General features: G+C 29.4%; 1 protein-coding gene across 1 annotated transcript in view; it reads right to left on the reverse strand.

Moving 5' to 3' along the window:
- LOC140666623 (dipeptidase 1) overlaps positions 1-17,575 on the reverse strand; it is a 119,932-nt gene that overhangs the window by 50,792 nt on the left and 51,565 nt on the right. The window contains exon 2 of the mRNA XM_072893992.1: positions 14,089-14,133. Within this exon, the coding sequence (XP_072750093.1) occupies positions 14,089-14,133 (45 nt within the window). The remainder of the gene's footprint in view (positions 1-14,088; positions 14,134-17,575) is intronic.

Genomic DNA, 17,575 nt, shown 5'->3' on the forward strand with positions numbered 1-17,575 from the left:
ATTTAAACAAAATATATTTTACTTTTTAATGTTATTTTAAATTATTATATGTATATCAGACAATACAATATTTTAATAAAATTCTTAATATAAAATTTACTTTTGTATAAAGTTTACTATAATAATTAAATCTATTAATAATTTAAAAATATTAATTTTTTTATTGCATTAATATCAGATTATTTTTTAATTATTTTAAGGAAAATTTTCATTTTATTCTATTCTTAGATTGCGATTTATTAAGAAAATTCAGAATCTAATGCTTTTTAGCACTGACAACATTCGCCGCAGAGACACTTAGGTGAGACAATGACGTCTAATGGAAAGAAAAGAATCACCGACAAAAACTCGACGGTAATACGAGGTGGCAATCCTCGTTTCAGAGGATTCAGTCAAGCCGGTAAAAGGATTAGCTTGCGGTGTCTTAAGCCGGAAGAAGCAGTAGAAAATACTAAAGTAGACCAAAGTATACTGGCCAATTCTGTTACAATTTTGTTACAATGAGAACTGCGTTCTCATAAATATCCGCTTACGTAACGGTGTTGAAGTCATTGCACATGTTCGCTAGCGACCACGTGTGGCAAATTGTGAGTCAGCTTATGGCGAATTTTGTGCTCGGCAGTTAGTTACAGAAAAGATATCCTACTTTTTTTACGCAGAAATTGCATTGGTGATTTTGTGCCGGTTAAATTAAGAAAAGGAGAGTGAAAATATTCTTTAGCATTTGTGCGATACGAACGTCTCTCTCAACAACAATGTGACGTTTCATGCATATAAAATGCATATTAAATATGTAAACAGAGACTGATACATGTGACTATCTGGAGGATATTTCTTTCTTAGGGACGAAATGGAATGTTGTGCATGCTTTATATGTATAACTTCCAGAATCATATAATGCAAACGAATAAGTTTGTAGAGATTCTTTGACTTCCTTACTATCGAGTTTTCTGTCATTTCTTCACGAGTTAAATTTTGAATTATCTTTCGTACGTTAAATTAGGAACTTTGTAATATTCTCTAATGAACAAATATTCTCGCTTCTTGCTAAGCCGTATTATCTTTGAGGCTTTACTTTCTGAAGTTCGTTTAAACAAGTTTTAAGTATGCAAATTTGATTAATTTAATAATCTCTGAGAAGTGAAATTTGCACGCAAATGGAAAATCACTTTTGTCAAACTTTGTTCATTGTCAATATTGAAACCTGTAATTTTGTATATTTACATTGATCTTATTCAGATAAGTTATTAATTCATAACTGTTCTTCAAATGTTTACTGTATATCGATTATATGTAAATTATATTTAATAGCTACATATTATATTTTATAATTAATATTTAATAATTTAATTTCTTATACTTAATGTTTCAGTCCAAAATTTCTTATACTTTTAATGATAACTTCTGTCTAAAAAAAATTTGTAATTACAAAAGCAAAAACTGTAAAAAATATTATAGTATTTTTTTTGCAACATGTGTGTGTGTGTGTGTGTGTGTGTGTGTGTGTAATTTAAAATGAAAATAATATTAGAGAAAAATTTAAAAAAGCATAGTGTAATACCAAGATTTTAAAGTGAAATATGTAGAGATTTAAATTTTCTTTCTTTTTAATAATGTTATTTTGTGCTTAATCTATTTATATTTGTTAATACAATATTATTTTTATTATCATTTCTAACGTGGCTTTGCGCGTTAACCGGAAGAATCGCTACGCTTGCAAACTCGTCCGACACATGCATACAACTCGTCATCTGGCGTCGCAAACAACCCGCGGCCGTTGTTTTACGCATCCAAAATGCACCGCGTTGCTCTCGGCAAAGAACGAGAAAAACACGGCGAACGTATCGTGCTCGTATCTCCAAGTTTGCACGGATGCGTGTTCTCGCGTTGCTAACGTGAAGGGACTCATTGTTCCTTTTTAATCCTCACGGCGAACCAGGTCGTTCATTCTTTTTTTTTTGCGTACTTTGGTACTATCGTCAAAGCTCAAAGAAATCACTGAATCGAGGTCGCGGGAGGAGGTTGTGATATAGAAATATAAAAGCCATGAGAGAAACGATCAAGCTGCGGGAACTATATACATATATATATATATATATATATATATATAATTTGTCCTATATATTTGCGATCCGTTTTCTTTCTCATCCATTCTTTTATCCGGTTGCGGTTCGTTCACAGTGCTATTTAGCTTTGTTTTATCAAGGTACATTTCTGTTTCTTTACCTGATCTCTTCTAGTGTAAAAATATTTTGAAATAGGTAGAAGTGGATGAAAAAAAAATAGAAAAATTTTATTTGAAAAAATGTTCAGAAAAACATCCAAAACTAAGGTTGAGAATATATGTATAATGTGTGTAATTATTTCGTAAAAATAGTAATAAATTAAAATATTAGCTGTTATAAAACACAATTTATTTATTTATCACTCTATTGATAAAAGATAACAAATGTATAATAGTTAGTAAATAATTTACAGCCTCGATTTTTCATGATTAAAATTCTTGATGAGATATTTATGATTTTAATTTAAAAAAAAAGATAAAATTTCGAAATTCAATAAATTTTCACATAAAATCACAATTTCTAATAATAATAATAATAATAAAATAAATATACAAATTTCCATTAATAGAAAAATATAAAATTTTTTAACAAAAGACAATCCTCTCACAGCTATCTTTTTTCTTCATTTTCATTTTTTACTATTTTGTTTTTAGTAGGAATCGCAACAACTCTTGACGTAGCACTGCATCCGGCATGTTTCCCTCATTACATCTGACTATCCATCATGCGTTTCAAACGTGCAACAGCGCCGCACTCTTTATGCACGATAGGTCGCTCTGGCAGCCGAGAACATAAACTGAAAACGCAGTGATCCAACATTGCATAATGAAGAAGTATCAATCTCGTATTTCGTGTTGGGAAAAATATTCAAGTTCTCGTAAATCATGCTTGCAATGCGCAAAATGCAAATGCGATAAACATCGAAACATGTGTCACCCCTCTGATATAAATCCGATATAAATTTGAGAACCGATAAGATTGTATAAAATATTGATGATATAGTTTGATATTTGTCGATTTACGCTTACGATTTATAATCGCAGAAGATATACATAAAAAGAGTCATATAATAGAGTTTCTTTTGAGTGTAATGTGTAGTTGTATTATTTTTACACACATATAATTTATATATCACCATTAACAATTATACATAACTTTGTAATCAATTATATGTATGTATATAATTATGATTAAAATAATAATTTATAATAACTGTAACTTTATTTTTGTTACTTTATAATATACTTTATGCATAATTGTTATAGATAATATAAATGATATGTGTATGAAAATAATTCTCGATTTTTATGTATAGTTAGAATGTTAAAAAATATATTTAAAAAAGGAAACTTTTCCAATCATATAACCATCATATATGTATATCACAGTGTGCGACATTGTAGTTATCTTGCGTACAAGGAAACAATGTTACATTTTGCTCTCGGCAATAAATATATTTCCTTTTAAAGTAGCATGCATCCGGAATATCTGATATGGCGCAAAAGGAATAACTGCAGTAAAGGAGATAAAAGATGTCTCTAACCTATTTTTCTTCTTACGGAACGGAACACAAAATTCATGATACTTTTGGAACAACGTTTATGATTCGCGTCGAGTCGTATGGATGATAATATTTTCCAGAGTTGTTTCGTGCTTTACGATCGCTAGCGCCTGGTGACGACGAAGAGCGCCAGCAAGAAATACACTGTAGGATAATCGACGGGCAAGAAACACGTCCCCGCATGCGTAAATACGTTTACGCATACGGTGTCAATGGTGAAAGAATAGCATGATAAGAACGAGCTCATGTGTAGATAATACCATTTTATCGGAGAATATACGTGCGATTCTGTTTTTACGATCAATGAAGTTATCGTTGTAAGAGAGCTGGCTTTCTTCACGGAATGCAAAAGGCGTCGACGAACTGAATACCAATTGCGAACGCGCATGAAAAAGAAGATGGACTTGATCTCATCTTTCTTACACAGTACTTCGAAACTGTAAAATTTATTCTAATAACGTATAGTATGTCGCGCTTTGCGCGAATGCTGGACGAGCGCGTAAAAATGGAGAGTAACTCTCTCCTTTAGAGCGAGAGTTGCTGCAGAGAGCACGATGACGGAGAAATTCAGGAGATAAGGTTTATATTAAAGCGGACGATATATATGCGCTTCTCTGCCGGTACGCCTTCACCCTCTCTCATTCTTTCTTTCTAGGTAGCTAGGATTCGCTCGTTCTTTCGCATTCTCGCGGAAATGTCTCGAGACAAGGCGCTCTTGACACTTTTATCCCGTACATCTCCCTTACGAGGACGTTTCACGAAGGAATATCTCGCCCATGAGGAACTTGTCCTTCCGCCGCCAGAGATACGAGCAACGGACATGCTTCTGAATTATGTGACGCTTTCAATTTCATTTATATCGTCGTGAAATATTCGTTTCCGAGACGGCGATATATACCATTTCTGCTATATATGCAATATCTCCAATTCACGCGAGTTGAAATTCTTTATAACCCAGATGTTTCTATCATCCTTAAAAAGAATATGATTTAATAAAAAATTTAAAAGAATTATCTTGCAATAAAAAGGTTTCAATTTGATTATCATGCATGATATTTCTTGGAAATTTAAATTTGCAAGAGAGAATGCAAGAGAGGTAAAAAAAAAATAATATTTTAATCAATAAAATAATAATGTTTAAATCAATATTTTTATAATATGCATATGTGTGTATTAATTTTATATTTTGTTAAAGATAAATGCAAATATTCAAGAAATTGATCTAATGTTTTAAGATTTCATAATATAATAAGAAATCTTTTTTAATATAATGAGGAGAAAGGAGAAAGCATGTGTTTAAGTATAAAAACAAATAACTTTTATATCAAATAAATATTTAAATTATATATTTTTAAAAGAATAAATTAAATTTAGTTTAATAATAAAATAAATTTAAAGAATTTTTTGACATTTTCGAAACACTTGATCTAAAGTTTGTGAATTATACTAGCGAGTTTTCGCAGAAATAAAGTTATAGCGCAACTTTTATACTAAAAATTAGAGCAAATTTCGTAGAAACTTCCGCGTTGTTTCTCTTGCACTCGATAAAAGTGACGTTGACACGAGCGACTTTAGAGTCTTACTATTGCGCGAAAGCTTCACGATTGCAAGAATCGTGTAGCGAGTTCACTCAAAAGGTTCCTGCTTCATTCGGCCGGTGAATATTACAACAGCCATTAACTCAACGCCGTCTCTGCCTCGGGTTTGTTAATTTTTTAGAGGCCTCCGACGACCTCTTGTGCATCTATTACGAGATTCGTGTACGCCTGAACGAGTACCAGTCAGCGTTTCGCATTCATGTTCCATTATATACCGGATCTTGCATTTGAAAAGAATTGCGCCGCACTCTTTCTTCCCTGCGTGTTTATAAAAAAAAAATTTGTCTTTATACAACGAGGTTGTCACGTCGCTTCATGAAATATACACAGTTATTTGTGAAACACAATATCTCTTAGTTTCTTGTAATAAATTATGAATAAAAATGTTTCTATCACAAAATTCTTTTTAGCGTAATATTTTAAGTAAGTATTTTACCACAATAAGGTGTCATGTATATATATAATAAATGTAAGTTTATTTCAATACAGAATAGTAATGGAACTATATATCACATTTTTCATTGCATATTTAATTTATATTTAATGTTATTTAACTACACGGAGAAAATTTTATATTAAAAATTACTATGGTATGTAATAACTATGGACTGTTAGGAACATTCCAAGTTAAAATACTATGTAAAACTGTAAAAATTGACGTAATTTTTACATAAATTACGTCAGTTTTTACAGTTCTACAAAGCATTTTAATTTGTGTGTTTGTAAATTTTTAATTGGATTGTAAATGGATATTTTGTATCTCTAATGGTCATTTTACGAGAAAAATAATTTGCTAGAGAAATAATTTTTATCGTTTTGCTACGATTCTATAACAAGGTACAGAAAATATGGCGATTACGAAAGATACGACTTGGTGGCGTATGCGGCAGAAATCACGAGCAGAGCCGAGAAAATAAATTGCACACGGTAACGGGCAACGAACGAACGAAACGGTTACCCGGAGGTTTCCCATGGGAACTGCGTCCTATGCCGACAGAGATCCTGGAAGCGAGAAACAGCGCGCGCGAGCAACAAGATATTAAAGTACAAATTCTATCAAAAATACGTTTTACGTACGAGACAAGATAAGTGATAGTGACGCTATAATACTATCTTGCATTTCGTATTCCAGCAGATCTCCAGTCAGAAAGACATTCGTACTTTGCATCTTCTCAAAATACATCTATAAAATTATAGCTAAAATATATGCAAAATTTATTTATATTGCTCTAATTGATAATCCTTGGAATATTATCTTTTATGTTTTTATGTTTTTAAATGTAAGTTAAAACTAATTATTAAAAAAATATGTCATGCACCTATTTGAATATAATTAAAAATTAAATTGTGTATAAGTTATATATTTATATATTTATAGGAAATTATATACTGATCTCTCTCTGTTATAGAGTATAGAGTATCATTTTGTCGAGTCAATGTTTGCGTAACTCTGTCCGTAAAAAAGAAATGATATATCGATTATATTCTCTTCTACAAACTCTCTTCCGTCCCATCCATCCACTTCTATTGTGATTATCGTCACTGTGCACGCACCCCTATACAGTAGGTAGAACATTTACGCGCGAAGAAACATTGCTGGAAGTAAATTGTACCTGCGAGGGTTAAATCACGGGTGCGTGAGAGAGGAAAGCGCGTGAAACGGGCAACTTGATAAGCAATGCGCAAAAAGGAAGAGCAGACGGTATCTCACGTATGGAGATATACAGAGAGTGTGTTGTTAATCAAGTTCAAGCATACATCACAGAAGGGAATTGCGCGTATATTGTTAAATTTCCGAGTACAGGACGCCGTGGGCTGTTTTAGACGACGCAATCTCGTGCTGATGATGTCTATGAACGACAATGCAAGAATGTATTTACTTCTTCTCGTATACTGATATACATATATAATCATTTATAGAAACAGGAAACTCCTACTTTAATGAACAAAAAGATATATTATTAAATTATATTTTATTATTGTTATTTTATGTTTTAATAATTTAATTGGATTTTTTAGAGTTGATGCAATATTTTTGACTGAAACTGTAATTTTTTTTAAGATTACCTAGATTTGGTTACGTTTCTTAGATGACGGAGTTCATGTTCTCTTTTCCACCTAAAAGAAAACGCATGATTTTTTTACATTAACAGTTTGTTATTATATTCAAGGAAAAATGTACTGAATTGTTTTCTAGGAATATTTATCACGATTTATGAAATATTTGTCACAAATTCATTTTATTTTATTAATTAACAAAAAACAATGTGGTAAATAAAAAAATAAATATAAAATAACACTGTCTGACAAAAAAAGAGCATTTTCCTTTTCCAGGAATTGTGGCATATATTTTTTAGTAAATTTGAATATGCTAAATCCAAATCTGGCGTAAAAATACTATGTATGTATATGCATATTTGTATATACACATACATATCTATTGTATATACATTTGTATGTACATATTTAATCTATGGGTAAATACAAAATAGTTTTTGTTATCTCAGTTTGGTTACATATAGAATTTGATAATGTAACAAAAATAACATTTTTAATCAATTTAACGTCATTTTCTTTTTGTAAATTACGGTTTTTTCAGGAACTTTGCACATTATCTCCGTAAAGCGATATATTTAATTTTTAACTTGAGCCATAATAAATCGTTTTATTACACTAGGTTACCTAAATATAGCTACCCAAAGATTGCGAAAATCGTGGTTTTTTGTAATCTAGAACATTTTTTACGGTCAGATTTGGATTCAGCACACCCAAATTGACTACAAAATGTATGTCATGATCTCTGAAAAAATCCTTATCAGACAATGTAATTGGCTTTATGCTTTTCTCTCTGTTGTCGTTTCCTTGATCATAATTTCTTCCTGTCACTTTTGTATAAAGTTTCTAAGAAACAAATTGACGTTTTTATAGACGGTTTTGCAAGCGTTTAAATAATTCCTGGCTTCGTTTAAAAAGAAATGACAGCGAGCGAAGCTTTAGAAAAGAAAGATTACAACGGCAATCTCATCCTCTTAGTGGTACTGAATTTTTGTAGCTTCAAGGTTTCCTGCCAAGATCAAATTAATATTGTTCCGAGAAAATTGGGACGTAAGCCACGAAGTAAAATGACATCGCTATCGTGGATCTTGAGTAACATCGCCGATAACGAACTGTGGAGAAGTGAAACGTTAAAAATTCAAAGAACCTCGAAGACGCTGCGACGCTTGATCCCATTGGCACTTCGGCGTTCATGCAGATTATGTGACTTCATCCGCTCTCGAACACGTCTCATCTATTGCTTCGGTTTTCTTCCTTTTGCTCTTCGATATCGTGATCACGATCGAGCAAGCTAGTTACGTCTCGAGCGCGTACTTTACGTGCCGCAAAAACTTTCTTGCTGCGAGCGACACTTAAAGCGAAGATATAAAAAGACGGAAAAACGATAGAGACAAGACTCTTAATATCAGACGGATAAGCTGAAGAAAAGAAACAAAGAAAACGGGACGCTTACAAGAGTGCACATTTCTCTTGAGGCTTCTTAAGTAGCTGATCATGTGCATGGTTTTGCTACTTGAATCGTGAGTTATATATTACGCGTACTATTACAATTGAACATTATTTAAACAATTTAATTTTATTATTTACGTTCATTCTCTTGTATATACACAAGAGAACAAATTTATATTGTTTACAGTCAAATAATAAGAATATTTTGTATAGAAAAAGAATAAAAAAGCTTTATAAAAAAATTTTATATTTCGTAGAACTCGATAATCAATTAGAATGGTTATGAATTCCTTTCTACACTAAATATTTCCTTTTAGCCGTTTTTAATAAAAAAAAAAGTTATTTGTACATTTAACTTTGATAAAATTTATCGAAGTATTTATGCACGTTTATAGTATCCGTGTGTTGTAACGATATTCAAATAATTATTAAATCTTCAGAAGGCACAAAATCACTTTAGTTCGCAAATCTTTGTGTAAACTATATAACTTAGTGCAAATAACTCATATTAGAGAATACTTAAGATATATCAGGTGTGCTAAATGTATCTTATAAAATATGAGCATAACTTTACGCTTACTGTAATATCGCTAAATGCGAAACTCAAGCTTAATTTTGCTTTTAAAAGTATACTATTATTGTTATAATAACTGAGCTAATTTTATTTTCATTAATTCCGATATCTAATTATACATTCTATGTTTGTTGATTATTTTTGTTAAGCTGTATTTGGTTATATTAAATTTTCTTACTGACATTATTGTAACTACATATATCTTTTCTATTGATACGTTTGATCTAATTATACTTTTTTTATTAAATGTTACTGAAGGAAGATATCTCTTATGTAGAAAAAAATTTATAAACGCTGTAATTATTTATCAAATTTTTAATAAAAAAAGCAACTTTAAGAAATAAATAAGTTCTCGTAATATTTTCCTCGGTTTATTCTCAAAGATAATGTTATAATTTGTCGGAATATTTTGCTCTTTCTTAGTATTTTTCTCTCTTACCCTCCATAGTAGCTTTGCCTTTTCACACACGAACTCTTGTTATTACAATATTAATGACTCGCAAATTGTAACAAGTTGCTACCTATAACCAGCTGTTACATGTAACTCAAGCCATAGTCTCGAAATTAATTTCATGCTGTTGAGTATCGATCAGCTTACAAACTATGTTTTTTTCTTAAAACAACCATCTGACAAATTTTTTGTTCAAAATGCGAAATATACATATAAATATATCGTAAATACAATAATAATGCAGTATTATTTTTTGCTCTCTCTCTCTCTCTCTCTCTCTCTCTCTCTCTCTCTCTCTCTCTCTCTCTCTCTCTCTCTCTCTTGCTGCTAAACATTAAAATAACTTTTGTGTAGAGTATAAATTTATGTAAAATGTATATTCTTAAAGATGTGTTATAAAGAGATATTTTATTCTTTACATAGTTATATTTGTTATGTATTATCGTACTTTAAATTCTTTAAATAATTGTTTATTATTAAAATTAAAATTTAATTAAAAAGATTTATATTTTATTAAAAAGATAATAAAATGTTATTAACTTTTAATTTTAAAATTTAATAATATTTATATGGTAAAATGTTTTATATATAATATTAATTTATGAAAAATTGAATAAATTTTTAAAAAAATTATTAAAAAAAATTAATTCTCTTAGGAAGATAACAGTATTTGTAGATACTTACACTCTTAAATTTTTGAAATCCTCAACTTTTTTATACTATCACAAATTCCTATATCACAAAGTACTTAAAGTCTGTTCTTTAAGTCTTCAAATCCCAAAAGGCTTGACTTCTCTAGACCCTCAGGTTTTCATGTATTGAATGGTTAGATAAAGATCGCATTTTATTGCTTCTGCGTCGATTCTCATAAAATATAAGTCGTAAGCTCGATATTAGCGGATTCCCGACGTTAATCATATTTGTGCAATTATTTTGCGATGATAATTCGTATTGTACCGTTCTTTTCACAATAAATGTCGACGTTGCGTGTGCGCAACCTACATCATTACAATTCGCATTTAATGTAACTCGAGAGCGCAGCACAGTGCGTGCGCGCAAAACTCAATGTAATATCGTTACATGCCTACGTCGACCCACCCACGCGACGCAGCGTATAATTTAATGTCGGTGCCGTCGAAGCAACGAAACCGCAAGAACGCTTTCGAATGCATTCGCGAAAATATCCACGCGAGCGAACTCATGCAACATTGCTATGACGTGCGCGTTGTCGCGCGCATGCGAGTAAAGAGAGAAACGCGGCGTAAGGATTTTTTTCAAAATTTGCAATGAATTCGTTCCATGGTTACGGTGGTAGGCAACGGGCGCTTTTTTTTGAATTTTTACGAAACGCATGGTTGCACTCGCTGGTACGCTTGGCAGAGATATAAGCGGTAACTTTGGTGTAAATAAAAAGCAAAAACAAAAGCACAGAGTTGAATTGCGAAGTCGGTGAAACATGGTTGACGTAACAATATATCGTGGATCATTGTGATATTATCGAGAACACACATACAAGCACACATATAAACATACAGACATCACACGTATTATGAATTTTGAAAAATTAGTGATTGTCATATGAATTTTGTTATAAATGGCTTTTGTCAGAATATTAAATAAAAATCGCTATATGGATGCTTAAAAATTGGTAATGCTTTATTAATATTCATTAAAAAGTTGGCGATCAATTTATAATAGCAGCGCAAATTATTCGATCTAGTGATGAAAAATGTACTATAATAGTTTATTAATAATCAGTGTAAAAATGGATATACACATATACACATATACACTAATTGTAAGTTGAATAGCTATAACTATATTATATACTATAAATGTTCTTTATTTTTACACGCAACTTTGTCAACTTTTTTTAAAGTACTAACAAACAATGCGCGCTTTGCGCATCCTTTTTATATGAGCTTAATTTTTTCAGTTATTGAATAAAGAAAGAAAAATCTATATTTTTAAAATTACTTTGTCTCTCTCTGATAATCCATATATTTACTGAGAAATTTATACATTTAAAATTACTTTACTTTCATTACTTTATTATTTATTTTATTATACAATATACTTTTATATATGTATATATGATCACAGTTGAAGAAAATTTGCAGCGTATAAAATTATCATTATATGCTTTGATCCTTGGATTATCTTGAGTACATTTCATTAAGTAGTAAAGCAGAAATCGTTACTTTAACTTTATAATAGCCTTTAATTAATATGTAAATTGGCGAAACTTTCGTATAATACCCTTATGGCGGAGTTTCAGCATGAAATATAGATAAATCTCAAAATATTGCGCTATCTTTTTCAAGCGAAAAATAGAGGAACATTGACTTTTTCTTACTTAATTTTGCTCTTTCTCTACAATTTCGTATAATGCAATTTTCCAAATATTTCTTTAAGATTTTATAATACTTCAATATGTGCAATATTTGTCTAAATTATGTAAGAGAACAGGATTTTGTAAAATTCGTTCGCGTAAAGTGTTTTTGGAATTCTGTTCTAATTCCCGACATGCTTCATTGCAAAGTTTATTAATGAAAAGATAATGTAATAACTCTTTGTCTGGAGATTTTGAGAGATATATCTGATAAAATTATATTTCCATAGTTTTTTATATAATTACATGTTGTAGTGGAAACTGTAAAAAATAAAATTGGATAAGAACAAAACAGCCCAACTTTCTTCTGTATGAGTAAAATAAGAGATGCGCAGAAACGAGAAGAGGCTACTTTCATACGCCATTGAAAACTCTTATCCCAACTCTCAGAGTCACATTTGTCGTTATTACACCATTACATCGCTAACTAAAGTAGATATCCGACGGCCAGATGCGAGAACGAATCAGGAAAATTCTTGCGATTTTCCTCAATAGCCAATTTTATCACGCATTCAGAATCAGAAAAAAAATAATGCAAATAGTTTTCGCATTCAACATTTTATAATAGTGATAAAATGGAATACATTAATAATGGAGTGATTTTTATGTAATAGAAAAAAATAAAATATAATGAAAAATAATAACAGAATATATTAAAACTTTATTATTTTTAATAATAGAATTCTTTAAAACAGATAAGAATCAGTTTTGGCTCAATTTTTGTAACTAACGCCCACTGCTCCCTCCTTGTCGTTCGCATGTTAACAAGATAAAAAGTCGTAACTGTAAGGCGTAAATAAATTGATCAATCATGAAAATCGAACCAAAAGTTGCAAAAATTCCCATTCTTTTCTTTAAAATAATAAAATTTTCTTATTCAAAATTTTTCAAAACGCGATTAATATTACAAAACATTTTCTCATAAATTTTAAGTTTAATTAATTAATACAAAGAAATTCTATTAGGTACTTTATAATTTTGATAAAGTTTTGTTTTACGAAAGTTTTAACTTTTATTTCTGAAATAATCCTCCACGTGTGTTGCTAGTGATTGCATTGCTGGAAAAAATCTTTGCTTCTACTTTTCACTAATTACTTTTATTTATTGTTAACTATTGTCAGTTTGTTTTAGTCGAAGGTTTTTTTAAATTACTGCGCTTGTGTAATTATACATATATGCCTCTGACTGAAACGAGATGGTTGAAGAAACAAAAACGAAAAACTTTTCCCCCGTTAGGAAAAAACTAAAAGATCAACACGAGAAACGAGAGACTACTTCCACGGGTCATTGAAAGCCGGTATACTCTCTTGTTCAAGTTTTGCACTCGTCTCGTCGTTACCACGCAATTACAGCTGCAACAGCCGCGACGAGTGTTTCGGTGTCGATATCAAAAGAAACTGTTTTTACTTGTGTGCGCGTCTTTGCGCTCTTGCTTCTTTTTATAAATCGCTGTCCGATAAAAAGAAAATGACATCCTGCAACTTCCACGAGCGAGAAAATTTTAAACTATAGTTCGCTTTTCCGTGCTCTGATTCACAGTAAACTATCTTTTTTTCATTTTTAGAAATATAAAGATAAAGAGTATGATAGTACTCGTGAATCTTTTGGTACAAAAAGTAAAATACATAATTGTATTTGTTACGTTTTATCGGATATAATTTAATATATATTATTTAATATTCAAACACAAAACATATACTGTACTTGAAAATTGATCATTCTATTTTATTACATTTGAATTATGTAATAAATTAATATTTCCATTTCTTTATATACATTTTTTGCGTCAATAAAATATTAATATTAAATTGCCTTTTAATATTAAATGACAATTAATACTTTTACGATCTTGTGTCTAACAAAAAAGTTTAGAAATCAGAGTCTATTTATAATTATTATGTTATGCATAAAATTATTTTTGACATAATATTTTACAACTTACCGGTATGATGCGAAATGGCAGAGTTGTAGTACACACAACGTTGATCTGTAAAATACAAATATACCCAAATTATATTATACATATAAAACAGTGGTTAATATTTTAAAAAATAATTATTGAAATAATTAAAATTTCGTTCATTTAAACAAATATTTAATAAAATAAATTACACATATAATTTTCGAAAATTATTTGTAAATAAGAAAAAAATAAATAAAGATACATTTAAACAATATAAAATATAACAAATGAACATTTTAATTATAAAGATAATATAATTATAAATAAATATAACAAATGCACAAGTAATTTTTTCTTAAATAAAACAATTAGAAAACTTAAGAATAATACTTTAAATATTATATATATAAATATATTTTTTATTTATAATTATTAATTATTACAAAAATAAAATATTTAAAATAAAATTTAGATTTTTGTATATATGCATTATATAGATATATAACGATAATATATAATATTGTAAGATAAATTATTCTCATGGAATAAACGAGCAATTAATTTCGTAACTGTAATAATTTAAATGAGTTATAAATTTTTCATTTAAAGGTTGCTTCATCCGATACTTCTTCTTTTTCTTGTTCAGTTTTTTGCTGAATTACTCACGAAATATGTATAATATTCACTCGCAAAATCACACTTGAAGAATAAAACTCAGCAAACCAAGCAATTAATTTTCCTGCGATTGAATTTCTGAGCATATCAAGCCTAATTATATAGATATTTTATGTGATTTATATTTCAAATAAAAATAGAAACGACGGGATTAAAAATTACGAATTTCGTTTTATTATCTTTTTTAATGAGATTATTTCTTTAATATTTAAAATGAAATATATCGTGTTATGTTTGAATTTTGTGCTGATTTAAATGTGATTTGTTAATTGTTTTCGGAGATGTAAAGCACATATGTAATAATAAAAATTTGAAAATTGAATGATTCAAGTAATGAAAAATTATAATGTATCAAGTATTTATTAATTAATTTTAAATTTAGATATATAAACATATAAATTTGAGAAAAGGTAGGCAATACGAGTCAGTCGCAGTTGGTGAGGCGTAATTTATTAATTTGTATTCAATTCAAATAACAGAATTGAAATAAATTTAAATCGATTTGACATAAAAATGGGACGAAATTTAAATCGATTTGACATAAAAATAAGACGTACGTTTCGGCCTTCTTTTTAGGCCATCTTCAGCGCAAAAATTAATCAAAATATAAATAATATGACAAATCTAAACGCAATTGTGTAAAAGCCAGATACAAAGCATCGACCTAATAGTTATGATAAGAACGTAATGCAGTCACTTACATAAATAGTGTGACGTTGACACATTATTGGAAGAGAGTATGAGTCAAAAACGCAAAATAGCAAACTCTCGATAAAAGTGATTGTTTTATCGTTTGTTGGTGTGGTAATAAATTTATAACAAAAGTCTGAACATCACTGGTTGGTAGGCTGATAAATAAAAAATAAAAGAAAAAAGAAACTAAAATAAAAAAATAATAAAATTTTTTATTGAGAAAGAAATCAAAGTGGTTAGTCAATCGAATAAAATGATGATAATAATGTTGATGAAGTAAAAATTGAAAATTTAAATTAAGAAAAACCAAGGTAGTTAGTCAAGCAAATAAAGATAAAATAATATAAATAAAGGAAATGTAATAATTGAAAGAAATTAAATAATAAATAGTCAAGACATAATACGTGATCAAGATAATTACTCAATGATGTACGAAATTGTCAAATGTGGGTCGAAATTTTGTCTCTTCAAAGTTGCTTATAACACCGAGATATTGGGGTAACAACATCTCGAGTGTCTCAAAAAAGACTGATACCAACAAACAGATCGCACATCAATATAACCTATGTCAATCCTATCGAGAATCAAAAACAAACTGTTTATTATTTATTAAATTATGTGTGATTTAGATCTTGGAGAGTTTATCTACAATTACCGAGTATATTTCGTCTAAATTTTCGGTGTCAAATTTTCCGTTTGCAAATTAATGCCTTCTTGTTTTTTTACGTAGATCATTTCAGAGATGAGTCTCTTATAATAACAGCGTCCCATTTTTATGTCAAATCGATTTAAATTTATTTCAATTTTGTTACTTGAATTGAATACAAATTAATAAATTACGCCTCACCAACTGCGACTGACTCGTATTGCCTTCCTTTTCCCAAATTTATTTGTTTATTTTAACGAGTCTTACTATTTTAATTTATTGTTTAGATATATAAAATATAACAAATAAACATGTAATTTTTTTTTAAATAAAACAATTAGAAAGCTTAAGAACAATGCTTAAATATTATAATTAATAATATTAGGTATATATGTAAATATATTTTCTTTTATAATTATTAATTATTACAAAAATAATATATTTAAAATAAAATTTAGATTTTTGTACACATGCATTATATAAATATATAACGATAATATATAATTATGTAAAATAAATTATTCTCATGGAATAAACGAGCACACACACACATATATATATATACCTACATATATCTGAATTTATAAAGAATTAATATACATATGTATAATCTTCTGTGTATGTAACTTTCTTTTGTAGTATATTAAATATTTCGTAGAGACGAGAATTAATTGTCGTACGGTATTTGAATTTACTTCTCATAGTGTACAACGTACTATTGTTTACATACAGTTGCGTTGTGTCATTCACACTGCGAGGTTTGAGTAAAGGCAGCGGCATGAGCCATTCCGTGTGTCTCTTCGAGAAACACGATCATTTCCTACGAGTATTACAATTAACTATTATTACATCAATCTGTACGGTTAATTAATTCCCGACGTCTCACGCGATCGAAGTCTTGCGTGCAAATAAGCGAGAAATGATAATATTTCTGAAATATTATTGTACGTTCTGCGAATGTCTATCATTATATATAATTTACGTTTATTTTCGTTCATCATAAATTCACTTTTCATACATTTATATTCGTTGTATTATACATATATTATAATACAGCAGATAGTAATCGGATTTCAAAATATGTAAGAAAAACTACTTTTACGAATTGACAATTAGTGGAATCATTATCGAAAATAAAAGAATTGTATCGATGGATTATATGTTGTTATAATAAGTATGTACTTTTTAACGTATAAATTGAGAGAATAATGACAATCTTTGTCTATGCCTCAATTCTTGCTTTTCCCTTCTGCTTGTTGTAATAGGACGTCTCTTTTTACGTTACTCTGATATACCAAATATGTAACAAAGACGTAAATATAGTAAAAATTGTAAACAAAGTTCCGGTATTTTTCTTATAGATATATTCCAGTTATTAGCATAGAGATAAACAATATTGTCGCGGCTGTTTTTTCTTGTCATAATATGATAAGGGACGTATCGCGAACGATTGAAATTGAAAGTACCATGTATAGTGTGGCGCGATTATCATATACTGCTAATAATTGGTGC

The sequence above is a fragment of the Anoplolepis gracilipes genome, chromosome 1 (genome assembly GCF_047496725.1).
Source record: "Anoplolepis gracilipes chromosome 1, ASM4749672v1, whole genome shotgun sequence".
Taxonomy (NCBI): domain Eukaryota; kingdom Metazoa; phylum Arthropoda; class Insecta; order Hymenoptera; family Formicidae; genus Anoplolepis; species Anoplolepis gracilipes.